Source organism: Mastigoproctus giganteus, chromosome 5 (assembly GCF_048544385.1).
Source record: "Mastigoproctus giganteus isolate SK-2022 chromosome 5, ASM4854438v1, whole genome shotgun sequence".
Classification (NCBI taxonomy): Eukaryota; Metazoa; Arthropoda; class Arachnida; order Uropygi; family Thelyphonidae; genus Mastigoproctus; species Mastigoproctus giganteus.
Window position 1 is genome coordinate 4,049,821 of NC_143579.1, and position 16,314 is coordinate 4,066,134.

Sequence of the window (16,314 nt, forward strand, 5' to 3'; positions counted from 1 at the left end):
GTGCTGCAATTTACAGAACTGAAGTATTTCCTAATAGGAGTACCCTTTTGTTTCCATTGACTAATCTTGTTTTTCTTATCCCCACTGGCAAAATTCTTGTATATCATTTATAGAACCCCATGAGCTCCTAGCAATCTGCTTGCAGTGCTCAGAGAACTTTGTGTGGAACTGTACATTTACCCCTATGCCTTTCTATTGTTTTAAACAATTTTCAATGTGTCAGATGAATAATTTTAATGTGATAGTTCCATTATTAAACCAATTGAAACAGGGATATTCTTCAGTACTGGTAAATAAACTCAAAAAAAAAAAAAAAAAAAAAAAAAAAAAAGGTGTGAATCGTGGTGCTTTGCATACAAACCCAAAACAAAAAGATAATCAGCTGCAGGTGTTGGAGAAAATTTGCAGAGGCCAAAGAAAGTCCAGTTCCAAAAGTCTCAAACCAAAAAAATGTTGGTGATTTTTTTGATTGACAAGGAGTTGTAGATAAAGAATTTGTATTGGAGGTAAAAAAACTGCAGCCATTATCAACCCACTGCAGGATGGAAGCCTCCTCAACAATTCATGCTGAGGGAAATGGACCATAATCTGCCATGCTGGTCCAGTGTGGGCTGGCAGATCAACCGTATTTAACAGTCAGAAGCCTGAACCCTGGTCTACTCAAAGAGTGTGCTACTGCACTCCCGCTCCTGACCACTCAGTTATGGAGGTATAGACAGTCAACTCTGAATTTTACAGAGGAGTGATGGACAGACTGTTGAAAAGAATTTGGCATTTCAGACCAGATGCGGTTGAGTCAGGTGAATGGGTTCATGCACCTTCACACAACATGACCATCGTCAAGCAGTTTCTCACATGGAAAAGCATTATATGATTCACCATCCCGATTTGGATTTGGCACCTGCTGATTATTTTCCATTCCCCAAATTGAAATCCCACCTAAAGGGTACCACCATATTGACAGCATTTCAGAGATCTAAACCAGTGTGACAAGGCAGTTAAACAGGGTCCCACAAGATCAGTTCCATAGACCATCCAGAAGCTGTATGGCTGTGCAAAGAGGTATATCAAGTTCTACTTTGAAGATTACAACCAATCCCAAACTTACATAAGAGTTGTGTTCCATGGAACTCTACGTAAGTTGGAATTTTAAGTGTCAGAATTTCCCTAAATGCTTATGCAGCACTCGCAAATTTGACTGAAGCAAAAAAGAAATGTTTGATGAACATGTAAATAGAATTATTTATTCAATTTTTTTATCTCATGCGCAGGAAAATTACAAAAGTGTACAAACTTACAAAAATTTCGAAATTATAAAATTACAAAATGAGAGAGACAGGCTTTCAAGCATCACTGCTAGAATTAACTCTCCAGCTGATAAGCATGCCGTTGTGGAGATTTAGAAGAGGTTTTTTCCAACACATCACAAAATTTCTCTGCAGCTGCAGAATCGGCACTGGCGACACAACTTCACTGCATACTTTAATGTTTTGGAAACCAGCACAATGCTTGAACCTATTAAAGCACCCATTTCTTGCCACGAACTTAGTTTGGGGTTCACTATATTTATCCTTAATATATCTTCATAAATACTACTTGCTTTTGCTTGAAGGCCATTGGACTCAGGGGCACTTGCTTCTGAATCGATTTTCCATCCATACTATTAATAGCTTTTCCATCTTCAATATAGCACCCAAATGCTGTTTTGTAATCACTGTTAATCTTAAATGAGTTGATCCTTTAACGTGTTCTTTTATACGCACATTATCCTTAAAACAGCATTCACTGCTGAAGCAGCAAGACCTAATTCCATGCAACAGATGACAAACTTTGTCCTGCTTCGTAATTCTTAATTAATCATCTTCATTTCTAAATCAATTTTGTTTCTTTTTTTCCTAGCACTGCCAGCAGTTGCACTTTCCGTTGTTCCCTTTCCCTTCACCATTGTAATAAATAGGAATGAAGAGAAGATTCTGAAATTTATTAAAGTTTTTTATATGATTGAAGATTTCAGTGAAGGGGAACTCATTGCACCATAATACAGTAATGTAAAAACCCACAGAATTCCAGTTATCGGTATTATCACAAATGCAATAAGATTGAGTTTACTACCGTTTATAATATATTGCACTAACAGAAAAGCCCAATAAACTGGAAAGTGCAAATTGTTTTTATTGTTTTATGGTGGTGAGCTCCAGAAATGTGTTTTGAAAAATATCACAAAGGCGTTTAAAACTGATTCTTATAATGGAACATGTGATAACGATGAAAGTGTGTGTAATTTCCATTATAAAAATGACCTTTAAGGGAGATAAATAGTTTAGTTATATAGTGAAAATTTTAACTTCCAAAGTCCTGGAAAGAATTATCAAAACACAATGTGTTATTGGGTTCACATTACAATATTTTCACGATACCTCCCTTTATTACTACGGGATGCAAAATACGTTTCCACGATTTTTTTAAGTTTGCACCGGCCAGCAAAAACTTACATAAAGTCGAATTACCATAAATCAAGTATTACATAAGCCATGGAATGGCTGTATAGGGTAATAAATTTTTTTAATAAATTGAATGTCATCCTAAAACTTTTCAGATACACCTTGCACCTGTTATAATAATTATTATAACAGGTAATATAATTATAAATTATATTACATGTAAGTTTTTTTGTCAGTTTAGTTCTTTTCACAGATAAATATGTGTTCAATTAGTTTGACTTACATTTATGATAAGCTGATGACGATGAGGTGAAAACTGGTATACATGGACTTATGTAATTAGTGGAGTTCCCCAGGGTTCATTGCTGGGCCTATTGTTGTTTTGTGTATTTGTTAATGATATCAATGAAGGTATATCAGGCTTCATGTCCAAGTTTGCAGATGATACGAAGATTGGCAGGGTTGTTAATGATAGTAAAGACAGTATGCTACTGCAACAGGATCTAGAAAAGTTAGGCAGATGGGATAAGAAGTGGCAACTGAAGTTTAATATTAAAAAATGCAAAGTACTGCAGATGGGTAGCAGTAACCCAAGATAAATGTACCAACTGTGTGGTACTACACTCAGAAAAGTGGAGAATGAAAGAGACCTGGGGGTAATTGTGCAGTCGGATATGAAGTTTTCTGAGCAGTGCAGATGGGCTGGCAGAGCAGGTCATGGAGTTTTGTCAATGATATATAGAAATTTTGCTAGCAGAGACAAGGACGTGATTATAACTTTATATATATAAAATACAGGTCGGGAGACCTCATTTTAAGAAGGAATTAGAATTGCTGGAATAAGTACAAGAGAAGGGCAACAAGACTGGTGAGAGGAACAAAGGGGTTCTCTTACCAAGAGAGGCTTAAATTCTGTAAGTTGCAGCATCTGGAGACTAGGACCTGATCAAGGTGTATAAGGCCTTGAATAGTTTGAGTAGGCTCAATGCTGATGGGATACTTCCACTTGCTCAGATTAAGAACCTAAGGGGATAGATTCAAATTGAGGAAAGACAGTTGCAGAATAGATGTGGTGCGGAAGTTTGCTTTGAGCCAGCAGGTAGTTGATCACTGGAACAGACTTTCATCTGTTGTTGTGGAAGTTGATAGTTTAAATAAATTTAAGGCAGAACTAGAAAAACATTTGGAGTGACCGGATGGGTGAGGAAGTTTTTTTTTGGCTGATGCTGTATAAGCTTGCTTTCTTGCATCATATGCCTCAACTAATGCTAATAAGCAGGTGTGCACCCACACCACAGGGAGGAATGCCACCCCTCTGTGTTATCAGGCAATACTAGGGGGTAGTTGATTCTCATCAACTGGTGCAATACAACTACTGTGCTTATTGGTGGCTTGAAGTAGTGGAACCCATTTTTAGTTTCCAGAACAAAGCTCCAGTAATGCCTACCCCATCTCTTCCATCGTACACTTTGATTTATGTTGTTTCAAATTATGATGGACATCATGGTGAGATCAAATCTTCCTCGCATTTTGAGGGTACAGCTGTAAAAAAGTGTTTGCAGGCTGTCCACTAGTTAGTACGCTGGATGGAATCTATGGAACTCTCTAGGACACTTCCAGATCAGCTGGTTTATATTCTCGCTGCCTCTACTCTGCTAGATAGTTACTGCAGGGGGTCCAAATAGTATGTATGCAGGAGGCATTGTCAAGGCCACATTATGTCAAGGAGCGGGATATATCTCTTATGAAGAAAGGTTTAAGTTCTGAAAATTGTAGCTTCTGGAGACTAGGCACCTGTGAGGTGATCTGATTCAGGTGTATAAGGCCTTAATGGATTGAGTAGGCTCAATGCTGATGGGATTCTTCCTCTTGTTTAGATTACAAACCTGAGAAGACACAGATTCCAACTGAGGAAAGACAGTTGTAGAATAGATGTGTTGAAATTTGCCTTTAGCCAGAAGGTAGTTGATTGCTGGAACAAACTTCCAAAATGTTATTGTGGAAGTTGATAGCTTAAATAAATTCAAGGCAGAACTAGACAAACACATTTGGAATGAATGGATTAGTAAAATGGGAAGGGTTTTTTTTTTTTTTTTGGTTGATGCTGTATAAGCTTGCTTTCTTGCATCATATGCCTCTACTAATGCTAATATTCTTACCATGTGTACACCACTTTCAAAAATTTCATTACTCCATACAGCATGTTCCCCACCATTTCTTGCTACTGAATATACCGGCGCCTCCGTAGCCACGTGGGAAATTTGTTTGTTTGTTATTTGGTTTTTAGGAGCATTAGCAACTAAGGCCGTATTACTCCGGGATATGCGGTGGTCATTCCCTTGACCTTTCCGCATCCTCCGTATTTTGTGGTGATGGGCTCGAACCCCAGTCTAATCAAGAAGCGTGTGCTACGCACTGCTGCTCCTTCCCACCTGGCTATGGAGGCGCCCAGGTGGGAAGGAGCAGCAGTGCGTAGCACACGCTTCTTGATTAGACCGGGGTTCGAGCCCGTCACCACCAAATACGGAAAGGTCAAGGGAATGACCACCGCATATCCCGGAGTAATACGGCTTTAGTTGCTAATGCTCCCAAAAACCAAATAACTAACTAACTAACTGAATATACTATGAATTGTCAAAGTTCTAATCTCAATGATGTCCATTTCCATTTAGAGTCTAATAAACACCATTTACTTTTTCTGACAGAATTTCAGTTATAGGTTAATTTAACCACTGCTCATCTCAGCTGACAGAATTATTCGCTACATGACTCCTTTTGCTTCAAAGGTGGTATTTGTGCATACAACTATTCCAGTCCAAACTAGATTTGAACAATCTGTCAGAGACTTATTAATTTGAATATCCTCTTTTCAATCTTCTCTGGCTTAAAATTTCTCTACAGATTCTGTCAAATTCATCTGTTGCCTCTATCGTTCTCCCAACACTAATCACTTGGAGCTCTTTGATTTCTTCCCTTTGAAACTTGACTTTCTCCAGTACAACTATCCAAATAGTGGGGTAATTTTCCTTGATTTTAATGCTCACAACTCCAGCGGGCTTCCATTTTATATTCACATGGACCCAGTTTATCGAGATGCTGATGCTTTTGCAATTACTAATTACCTCACACAGATTGCTCATTTACCTTCTAGAAAACCAGAAAATCCTAACCACACAGCCAACCCACTTGATGTTTTTCTCACTAACAACCTTTCACGGTGGAAGTGAGTGGTCCTCTAGGCACCTCAAATCACAACTTGGTAATGGTGTCTTCTCGAATGGAGCCTTTCTCTCATGGTTATTCCCAACATCATGTTATTGGCATTACAAGAATGCAAAATAGAATGCTCTGCGAGATTTCTTTTCTTCTTTTCCTTGGTCAGATTACTGTTTCGAAACTTCTGATGTCAATGTCTGCTCAGATCGTGTCAGTGAAATTATTCTTGTAGGGATGGAATCCTTTATTCCACACTCAACCTTAAAATCTTGTTCTTTATCTAAACCTTGGTTTTCCAATAACTGTGCTAAAGTTGTTCAAGAGAAGAATGTTTCATATATTAATTGACTTCTTTCCAAATCTCTAGGTTCATTTTCTGCCTACACCAAAGCTCACAACAATTGTAAAGTAGTTATTAATCAGTCTAAACTAGATTTCAAACAGGCTAAGAGCAGAAAACTTTTGTCCAAATGGTAGCTGAGCATTCTGGTCCCTTTTGCCAAAGCAATTGGCCACAACTTTTACACGTCTCTGTTCCAATCTCTGTCAAAACCAGATGGTTCTATTGCCTCTTCAACCAAAGATAAGGCTGACCTGCTAGCATCCTATTTTTCTTCCAACTTGTGTATTAATGACCTTAGTAAACTACCTCCCACCATTCCCAGTACACTCCATTCAATGCCACATGTGGTCTTCCATCAAAGGATGTCAGAAGGAATTTGAACAATCTTGATGCTAAGAAAGCTGCAGATCCTGATGGTATTTCTCCATTTGTTCTCAAAACCTGTGCTCCTGAATTTTCTCCTGCTGTGTCACTTTTTTCACTTTCTTATTCCAAGTGTTTTTCTTTCTGATTAGAAATTTGCTCATATCCAGCCAGTTCCTAAAAAGGATGACAAACCCCTCCCATCCAATTATCGGACATTGCAATTACTTCTACTCTTTCTAAAGTAATACAGAAATCAATTAACCGCCAACTCTTAAACTAGCTAGAAACCTTCCATCTGATCAACAATTGCCAGTATGGATTCTGTCAGTGTTTATCCACTGGTGATATTCTAGCTTATGTTACCCATCTATGGGCAAATTCAATGGAAAAGTTTGATGAAACTCAAGCAGTTTCTCTTAATTTCCAAAGGTGTTTGATCATGTTTGGCATAAAGATCTTCTAAATAAGTTTCCATCTTATAGTTTTCCAACTGTTTTTTGTAATTGGATATCCAGCTTTCTCTCTGACCGATCACTGAGGGTGATGGTAGATGGCTCTCTGTCTCCTAACTTTTCCACTAATGCTAGTGTTTCCCAAGGTTCGATCCTTTCTGCCATTCTTTTCATCTTGTAAATTAATGCCCTTCTTCCATTTACTGGAAACCCTATCCATAGTTTTGTTGACGACAGCACATTGCATTCAACCTTCCAGTTTGAGGAACCTTGCCCCGCTCAAACAGCTTCAATTTCTCGAATATCCACTACCAATTCCTTAAATGCTGATCTACAGGTAATTCTCCAATGGGGCAAAGATAACTTAGTTAATTTTAATCCTTCCAAAACTTCGTCCTGTCTTATATCTCGCAAAAAGGATTCTTCTGCTCCTTTGCTTATCTTTGATAGCACTCCAGTTTCTAGGCAAGAATATATATCTCTAGTGGGGATTACCCTGACTTCTAATATCTCCTGGCATAAGCACATTACAAATATTGCTTCCTCTGCATCTAACAAACTGGTTTTCTCTTCTGCTCTCGGTGTCACTTTTCTTTCAAACCACAGTTTACTCTGTACAAATCACAAATCCGCCCAACCATTGAATAATGTTCCCACATCAGGGGTGGTGCTCCAAAACCTCTCTTGGACTTATAAATTCCATTCAAAAGAGGGCAGTTAGTTGAATTAATGACTCATCTCTAACAGAGTCTCTCCACTCTCTGTGTCATAGACATTCTGTTTCTGCTACATGCCTTTTCTATAGATCTTCCAAGGGCACTGTTCTTCTGAATTGGCTGTTCTTCTATAATTCCAGTCTCTCTTCCAATGCAGTCCGAACACCTGCTGCAACCAGTCAACATCCTTTTACTTTTAAAGTTCAAATTCACACAACAAACGTTTCTGCTTCCTAATTTATTCATTCAACTTTCATTTTCTGGAAGTTGAATGAATTCTGAAGGTCTGGAATAATCTTCATACATATTTCCTGAAAGTTACAACCTACAAAAGTTCAAGCCTAATGTCAACAAATATCTTCTTTCATCTTCTCAACCTCCAACCCATGCATGCTACTAAGTAGTGTAGGTTCTAATACATCTCATGTTTGAGGTTTTCATAAAAAAAAAAAAGTTTCACAGTTGTCTATTATCAAAGAATTAAAACTTTGTTATCTCTATAAGCAATTATTCAATAAATTATCAAAAGGATACTATGGGCCATAATGCCACTTGTTATACAATGCACAGAAAATTTTGTGTATTTGATACCCAAATACTTCTGTCACTTTTTAATTCAACTCCTCAAAGTGCATAAATCATTTTTGCAACAGTAAAATGCAGTTGACACTTATCTGATCATCCCCAATCCTGTATGCTTTCATCAATATCATTTAAGAAAATCAGAAAGAGGAGTGGTCCAAGCAACAATCTGCCCCCTGCCCCAAGGGACTCCATCTCCAATTGTAGACCATTCTAGGGTAGAATCCCAATATGTTCCACATCATACAGCAATCTCTTGTGTAGGCCCAAGTCAAATGTTTTATTAGAGTCAAAACAAATAATGTCAGGTTATTTCCCCTATCCAGGCTGTCATAATATTTTATCAGATTAGTTAAAGAAAAAAGTGTTATGCATAAGCTTTTTAAGGTGACAATGAATAAATTGTAGCAAATAATCTTTAAAATGTATTAAAACTACATTACCATTGGGTCATATTTATTTTCAAGATGTGCAGAAACAAACGGAATGTCATCCTCTGAACTCCAATCCCAGATGCCAACAATCTGAAATTATAATAAAAATTTTAATTAATGATGGTATTTCAATTTAAAATAAGATATTTTTCAAAATGCCATTATTTTCAGAGCAAATGACTGGTTTATAAAAAAAGACTGTAAAAAGACTTAAACACTGCAGACCATCAAGACTACCATCAAGAAAAATGTGAACAGAATTTGGAGACAGTGGAAAAAGGACACTAACACAAAAAATAAAAAAGAACAGGGGAAGATACAAAGCCATGTGGCACTCCAGCATTAGTTTGGAATTTCAAAGATCAGGTTTCATCTACCCTCATGGTCTGACTTGCCATGAAAAGTCAAAAAGAGGAAAGTAAACTATGCGCCTCTCTCTATCTGAAAATCAACATGAATAACAGGCTGAAATTAATGGGAACATTAATTTGGCATTTTATTTTAATTATTCCAGCATGCTATCCTATAACAGGAAATAGGATAGTTCTGTTAGATCTTCAGAACTAGCCAGAGTGATCTCCTCTTCCTTCTGATGTCTCCAGACCACCAGGTAGGATAACTGACATCATAAATTATCATTGCCTGATTTTTGTCCTCCAGGAAACCAAACTACTGTATTACCATTCATTTTTGCTTCAAATATTTAAAAAAAATAGTCCCCCCCCCCCACCAACATAATGTACTCTAACCAAACAGGGTTGAGATTTGTGGTGCACTTGTTTTTAACGTGACAATAACGAAGAGGTATTTATTTGAATCAAAACAGCAAGAAACAGTGCAATATATGAAAATATTAATTCTGCATTAGTATAGATGCTGAGCAGACATTATACTGACAGTTACTGTATTTGAGACAAATCTGTTTAGAAGAACAGTAATATACTAAATAAAACATGTGTGGTGGTGGTCTTCTACTTCATTTTCCTTTTCTCACTGATTCCTTCCTTCCTTCCTTAACATATTCCTTATGTCTTGCTCATCTTATGAGTCATTCAAAATGTTCAGCCTCACTTTAATTTTCTTTTGAAACTGTAATATTTATATTTACTGGGTTACTCAAAGAGGGTGACTCAGGAGTTCATGGTTTGTTTCATAAACAACTAACACTAGACTTCAAATTTCAGAGGGGGAATTCTCTGCTCCTATAAAATGTTACTGATGATGAAACATGGACAAAGATTTTGAGTCAAAAACCAACAAAAAGTCAATCCATGGAGTGGCAGCACCGAAACGTCCAATGCAAGAAGTTGAAAAAACTGCCTTGAACTTATTAGTAATATTATAATGGTTAACTGATAAAAGGAAGCAGACTTTTCTGCATCTACCAAAAAAAATGTATCATTCATACTTTCCCCATTGCCAAAAAATGCCTATCCTGTTTTGAACTTAACCAATTAACCTCAACCATTGTGGCAGGAAATTAATTCCAATGATACACAACACACTGCCTAAAAGTAAACTTTATGAGTTCCAACCTTCTATTACTGACCAAAATTTTGTATTTGTGCCTCCTGGGTCTTATTCCAGTGAAAATATACTTCCCTTGTTCATTTTACTGACTGCCTCCAGGGTCTTATGCACTTTTATTAGGTCCCCCCCCCCTTCCCATGATGTTTAGTTGTCAAGCTTTGTAGTGCACACTTTTTAAGCCATTTTAAGCTATGGAATCAATTAATACCCCTTACCAATCTGGTTGCCCTTTTTTGACCCCCCCCCCTTTCTAGAAGTTCTAATCCTTTCGTCAAGCATGGCCTTGAGAAAACACCTGTACATTTTTTTAAATGCAGTCTCAATATCATCTTAAACAAAGGTATAATGATGCCCTTTTTCCTACTTGTGAAGGTCCTATATATCATAGACAGGACACCACATGCTGTTAACATAGCTGCATGTTTACACGGCAAGGAAAATTTCATGTATGAATGAATCATAACCCTAAGTCTTCATTTTAACCACTTTTAACTCTTGGATTTCTGTTCCCTAGGTGCAAAACCTGACATTTAGAAGCATTTTATATGTGATGCATAGAAATTCTAATAAACTGTTTGTCTTGTTCTGGGAGATTTTTGGGGAATTATTCTTTTGTGAATTTTATTGTTCTTGATATTAAGAAATTAAGTTTAGGGGATAACCACAATGAGAATTTTTAATGAAAAGGAATATTAGTCCTCATGCCCATTATATATAAATACAGAACTTGTGTAGAGAAATAGCTTGTGTAATTGAAGTATGTAAATATATTTACAGAAATTTTCAGCTTTAATATAACATTGTGGAAAAAAACGTTTTGATTCTCACTAATGACAGTTCCTTGCATGTTGAATTTTACATTCTGATTGTTTTTATTATTATTAGTTTTACTGCACATTATCATGTTAAACCATATTGCATCACCTTATTATGTCTCTTCAAGTGTGTATTCATAGACTGATGTGTATGATATGAGCTGAAACACCCAGATAACTTACACAGGAAAGGTTGCTCCCTCTGTCTGAGACCAATTAGCTACAGCTCTGAATGAAGAACACCTTTAAGAATTCCACCAGGCTCTGGTGGGAATTCATATCCAGAACTTTCCAAACAAGTGACAATCATCTCTTCTCTTACTTCCTTGTATTCTGAATTCTTCAATGTTTCCTTTGTGAATATCCTTCCCTTCCAATATCTTTCCTTCGTATTCTTCCATTCTTAACTATTTACTTTATTTGCTACCCATTTTCTATCACACATGATATTACTGTCTGGTCATCCCTTAAACTATTTATTCCAAGCAGTAAATAGATTATTTAAATAATTATTTTAGCGATAGGAGTAAATTAAAAACTAACACTTGTAGTAAAATAAAAAAAAAATGTAAATCAATGTAAATGTAAAAGAAAAATATTTCATTTTAATTGAGGTTTCACGTTTTAAATGAACATTTTAGAAGTGACCAGAAGCCTTAAAAAATCATTAAGGGAACAGTCTCATTTTGCTTTCTGAAATTTATTTGTGTTATGATTGTGACAATGAATTAATACCCACAGAGGAAGCACATGACTGGGCTTAGTTAATTTTAAATATAATTTAAAAATAATAATATATTTGTTTATTTGATGATTCTGAACAGTATCTATGTTCTGGAAAAAACCCGATTGACCAGGTAACTAATTCATATGCATAATTGCAAATTAGGAAAAATTACTCTACTTGCCTCTAAAGCATCTGCACTAATTGTAGCTAAAAACTTTTCATCATATGAAAATTCTATAATTTTAATGCCATACAGAGGACAGCAATCAAAAACAGTCTTAAGAGGTAACCTAAAGTAAATATAAAACACAGAAAAACAGTTATAATATAAAATTCTTTTAATGGAGTTCATGAATGACAGCATACTAGCTGATCTAACTACTGTTTAAAACTATTTACTTTGATTAATCCCAAAGTACAATAGGGCCTCGATTTAATGGACTTCGGATTTAACGGACAAAAAATTTCTTTCCTAAAGTCAAAATTTAGAACCTATTTATATCTGATAGCATCGCACATAAGACAGCACATCTTTTTGATGTGCAATACTATCAGATAGATGTGCTGAAAATTCCTTCTCATGAAATAAAGGCTGTTTATTGCTAGATAATGCACCTACTCACCCTAATGCTGAGAGGTTAGTTAGCAGGGATGGGAGATTTCAATGTGTTTTTCTGCCTCCTAACACTACTTCACTGATACAGCCAATGGATCAGGTGTAATCGTTGCATGTAAGAGGTTGTATAAGAAGTTGTATAAGAGGTGATATAGTTGTACACGTTGGGATTAATGATATTAAGAGTAGGAGACCAGCGGAATTACTTAGCAAGTACAGGTCACTGTTGAAAAAAAGCCGTGAATTAGGGTTGAATTTGAAAGTGTCTGCAATTCTGCCCAGACACAATAGGAGGGAGTATATGATGAGAGCCTTGTCGATCAATTCGGCCCTGGAGGGATTGTGCAAGGCTCAAGGGGTAGAATTTTTTTCAGCCTGGACTGTACTTGTTAACAGGAGAGATTGCTTCTACAGGGATGGGATACACTTAAATAGAAAGGGTGCAAGAATTTTTCCTGATGCTGTCGAGGCAGTGTTAGGTGGGTCGAAAAACTGCTAGTTGGGGGGGATACAAGGACTAATAGATTAACAGTAGCCACTGGCAGAGGTGGAAGTGATTCTTGCACTGCTTCTATTGAAATGAGCAGAAGCCTGAAAAACAAGATGCAGGATATTTCAGAGACTGCTGGGAGTCATTGCGGTACAAGTAAACACATGGGTTGTGTTATGGTAGCTAAGAATAGAAACAGGTGCATGTATACCTGCGTGTACACCAATGCTAGGAGTTTGGTAAATAAATTTGATGAATTTGAAGTATTGCTCAAAACATCAAAGGCAGATGTTGGGATATCAGAGACGTGGTGTCACACAGATATAAGTAAAGCGGAACTGGAATTTGGGGAATACAATGTGTATAGAAAGGATAGACAGGACAGGAGGGGAGGAGGGGTTATGCTATTAATTAAGAAACACATAAAGTCCAAGGAAGTGAAGCCAGTCGACATCGATGGACAGGGCAGTGTCGAGTCAGTTTGGTGTGACATAAGCATAGGGAAATCAAAATTGAGAGTAGGAGTGTGCTATAGGCCTAATGACTCTGATGAGTATAATAAGATATTGTACAGGGAAATAGAGTGGGCCAGTAAATCAGAGAGTCTTATAATAGGGGATTTTAATTTCCCAGATATTGACTGGAATTTGTGGATTGGTCACTCGCACACTAGCAAGGCTTTTGTGGATTTATTGGATGATTGTTTTCTACATCAGCATGTTCGTGAGGCAACAAGAGGGAGCAATACTCTTGATCTGATTATCAGTAGTGATTCTTCATGCATTAAGAATCTGCTGATAAATGAACCACTAGGTGGCAGTGATCACAGTGTGTTGAAGTGGGATTTACTCAAGGAGGTAACTACCATCAGAGGTAAAGGGAAGGGTTTTTGTTTTCATAAAGGCGACTATGATGGTCTGAGACAGTATTTAAATTCTATACAGTGGGACCAACTGATGATGTTACCAACAGCAAACTCAAAATGGGAAGCATTCAAGGAACTAATCTTGGAGGCTACCAGGCTTTACATACCAACTAAGAAATATTGTTCAAGGTTTAGGCCTAAATGGTTGTCAGATGAACTAATGAGACATGTGGCAGAGAAGAAAAATGCATGGGATACATACAAATTGATGGGTGACATGGAAGCCTATGATAGATATAAGTTGGTCTGTAACCAAGTCACAAAGGAGATTAGGCAGGCAAAGGCAGACTACGAAAAATCCTTGGAAAAGGATGCAAAGAAAAACAGAAAAGAGTTCTTTACATATTTAAACTCAAGAAGGAAAGGGATGAATCAGATTGGTCCACTGGATATTGATGGTTCAACAGTTGAGGATCCTGCTCAGGTGGCAACAATCTAAACGAGCATTTTGCATCTACATTCACGCATGAGGAGTTATTCAGGAAGGAGAATGATGTAGGTAAAGTAAACATTGGCAGTGAGCTGGATGATTTTGTAATAACTGAGAGGAAAGTGGAGGAGAGATTGTTGAGGATAAACATAAAAAAGGCACCTGGGGTGGATGGGATCTATCCAGTTATATTAAAGGAGGCAGCAAAGGAAGTAAGCAAACCCCTATCCATAATTATGAGAGCTTCTTTGGACTCAGGGGAGGTACCCATGGACTGGAGATGTGCAAATGTAACCCCAATTCACAAAGGAGGATCAAAGGCTGACACAAGTAATTATAGACCTGTTAGTTTAACTTCTGTTCCAGGTAAATTAATGGAGGCACTTTTTAAAGAAGCACTGCAGGATCATCTAGACAAGAATTTAGTTATAGCTCAGACGCAGCATGGTTTTGTTAAGGGCAGGTCTTGCCTGACCAATTTGATTGGACACTATGATGTAGTCACAAAAGAACTGGATGCAGGGAATAACTTTGATATTATATATTTGGATCTTAGAAAGGCTTTTGATACTGTTGCACATGGAAGACTGCTGCACAAATTGGAGCAGTGTAGCATTGGAGGCAAATTGCTGCTATGGATAAGGGGATGGTTGAGTGGCAGAAGACAGAGAGTGGTAATCAATGGACACTGCTCAATGTGGACTAATGTTATTAGTGGAGTTCCTCAGGGTTCTGTGTTGGGTCCGTTGTTGTTTTCGGTGTTTATGAATGATATTGATGATGGGATATCAAGTTTAACGTCCAAGTTTGCAGATGATACAAAGGTTGGCAGGGTTGTTAAGGACACTACTGATGCTATGCTGCTGCAACAGGATCTGGAAAGGTTGAACAGATGGGCTGAGAGGTGGCAAATGAAGTTTAACATTGACAAATGTAAAGTACTACACATGGGAAACAGCAACCCCAGAGCAACGTATCAACTCTGCGGTACTACACTGAAAGTGGTGGAGAATGAAAAGGACCTGGGGGTAATTGTGCAGGCAGATATGAAGTTCTCTGAGCAGTGCAGACGAGCTGCAAGAGTAGCTCATGGTGTCTTGTCAATGATATACAGGAATTTTTCTAGCAGGGATAAGGAGGTGATTATTCCCTTGTAGAAGGCAATGGTTAGGCCACATCTTGAGTACTGGTCTGGAGGCCTCATTTCAAGAAGGATGTAGAGCTGCTGGAACGGGTACAGAGAAGGGCAACAAGATTAGTGAATGGAACAAAGGGTTGCTCTTACGAAGAAAGGCTTAAGTTTTGCAAATTAGAGAATCTGGAGACTAGGCACCGGCGAGGTGATCTGATAGAGGTGTATAAGGCTTTGAATGGTTTGAGCATGCTCAATGCCAATGGGATTCTTCATCTTGCTCAGAATAATCACCTCAGAGGGCATAAATTCAAATTGAGGAAGGACAGATGTCGGATAGATGTGCGGAAATTTGCCTTTGGCCAGCGGGTGGTTGGTTGGTGGAACCGACTTCCATTACTTGTTGTGGAAGTTGATAGCCTAAACAAATTTAAAGCTCAACTGGATAGGTATTTCGAACGAACGGAGGGGTGAAATGGGAGTGATGTGTGTTTTTTTTTTTTTTTTTTTTTTTTTTGGCTGATGCTGAATAAGCTTGCTTTCTTGCATCATATGCCCCTACTAATGCTAATGCTAATGCTAAGTTTCTGGAAGAGGTGATGGTTGTTTTTGAAGAAAGAGAAGATGCAGAACAAGCTACAAGAGGCACCAGGACACGTCAAAATTTACATGCATGCAACATCAGATCTGCTATCTTCAACTTAGCAGCTGTGTGAAAAGATATGAAGATTACTACCTTGGCCAATGCTTGGAAGAAGTTGTTATACAACATTGAACTTGAAATGGACTTTGAGGGAGGTTTTTTTTTTTTTTTTTGATTCGGTAGTTGTTGGCGCATCGGCTTCTGTGGCCATATTGCACCTCCCAAGGTTTTTGCAGTACTTTCATCCAAGCCCGAGGCTGGAATCGAACCTGCGACCTTTGGGTTGCCGGGCAGGTACTTTACCCATTTGAGGGAGTTGAGGCATCAAATTTTGGGGACACTGTTCTGAGGGCCAGCAACAAAAATTCAACTGAGAATAATGTGGAATGTTGGCTCAAAAATTATGAAGGTGATCCAGGCTATCAAATTTTTTCTGAGGTAGAGATTGCAGAAAAT

The 16,314-nt window shown here is 37.7% G+C and overlaps 1 protein-coding gene across 1 annotated transcript in view; it reads right to left on the reverse strand.

Moving 5' to 3' along the window:
• The window catches only part of LOC150085136 (cilia- and flagella-associated protein 251-like), a 131,265-nt gene that overhangs the window by 46,935 nt on the left and 68,016 nt on the right, over window positions 1-16,314 (reverse strand). Inside the window, exons 3-4 of the mRNA XM_090373842.1 lie at window positions 11,804-11,912; window positions 8,560-8,640 (exon numbers count right to left, since the gene is read on the reverse strand). Of these exons, the coding sequence (XP_090229968.1) occupies window positions 8,560-8,640; window positions 11,804-11,912 (190 nt within the window). The remainder of the gene's footprint in view (window positions 1-8,559; window positions 8,641-11,803; window positions 11,913-16,314) is intronic.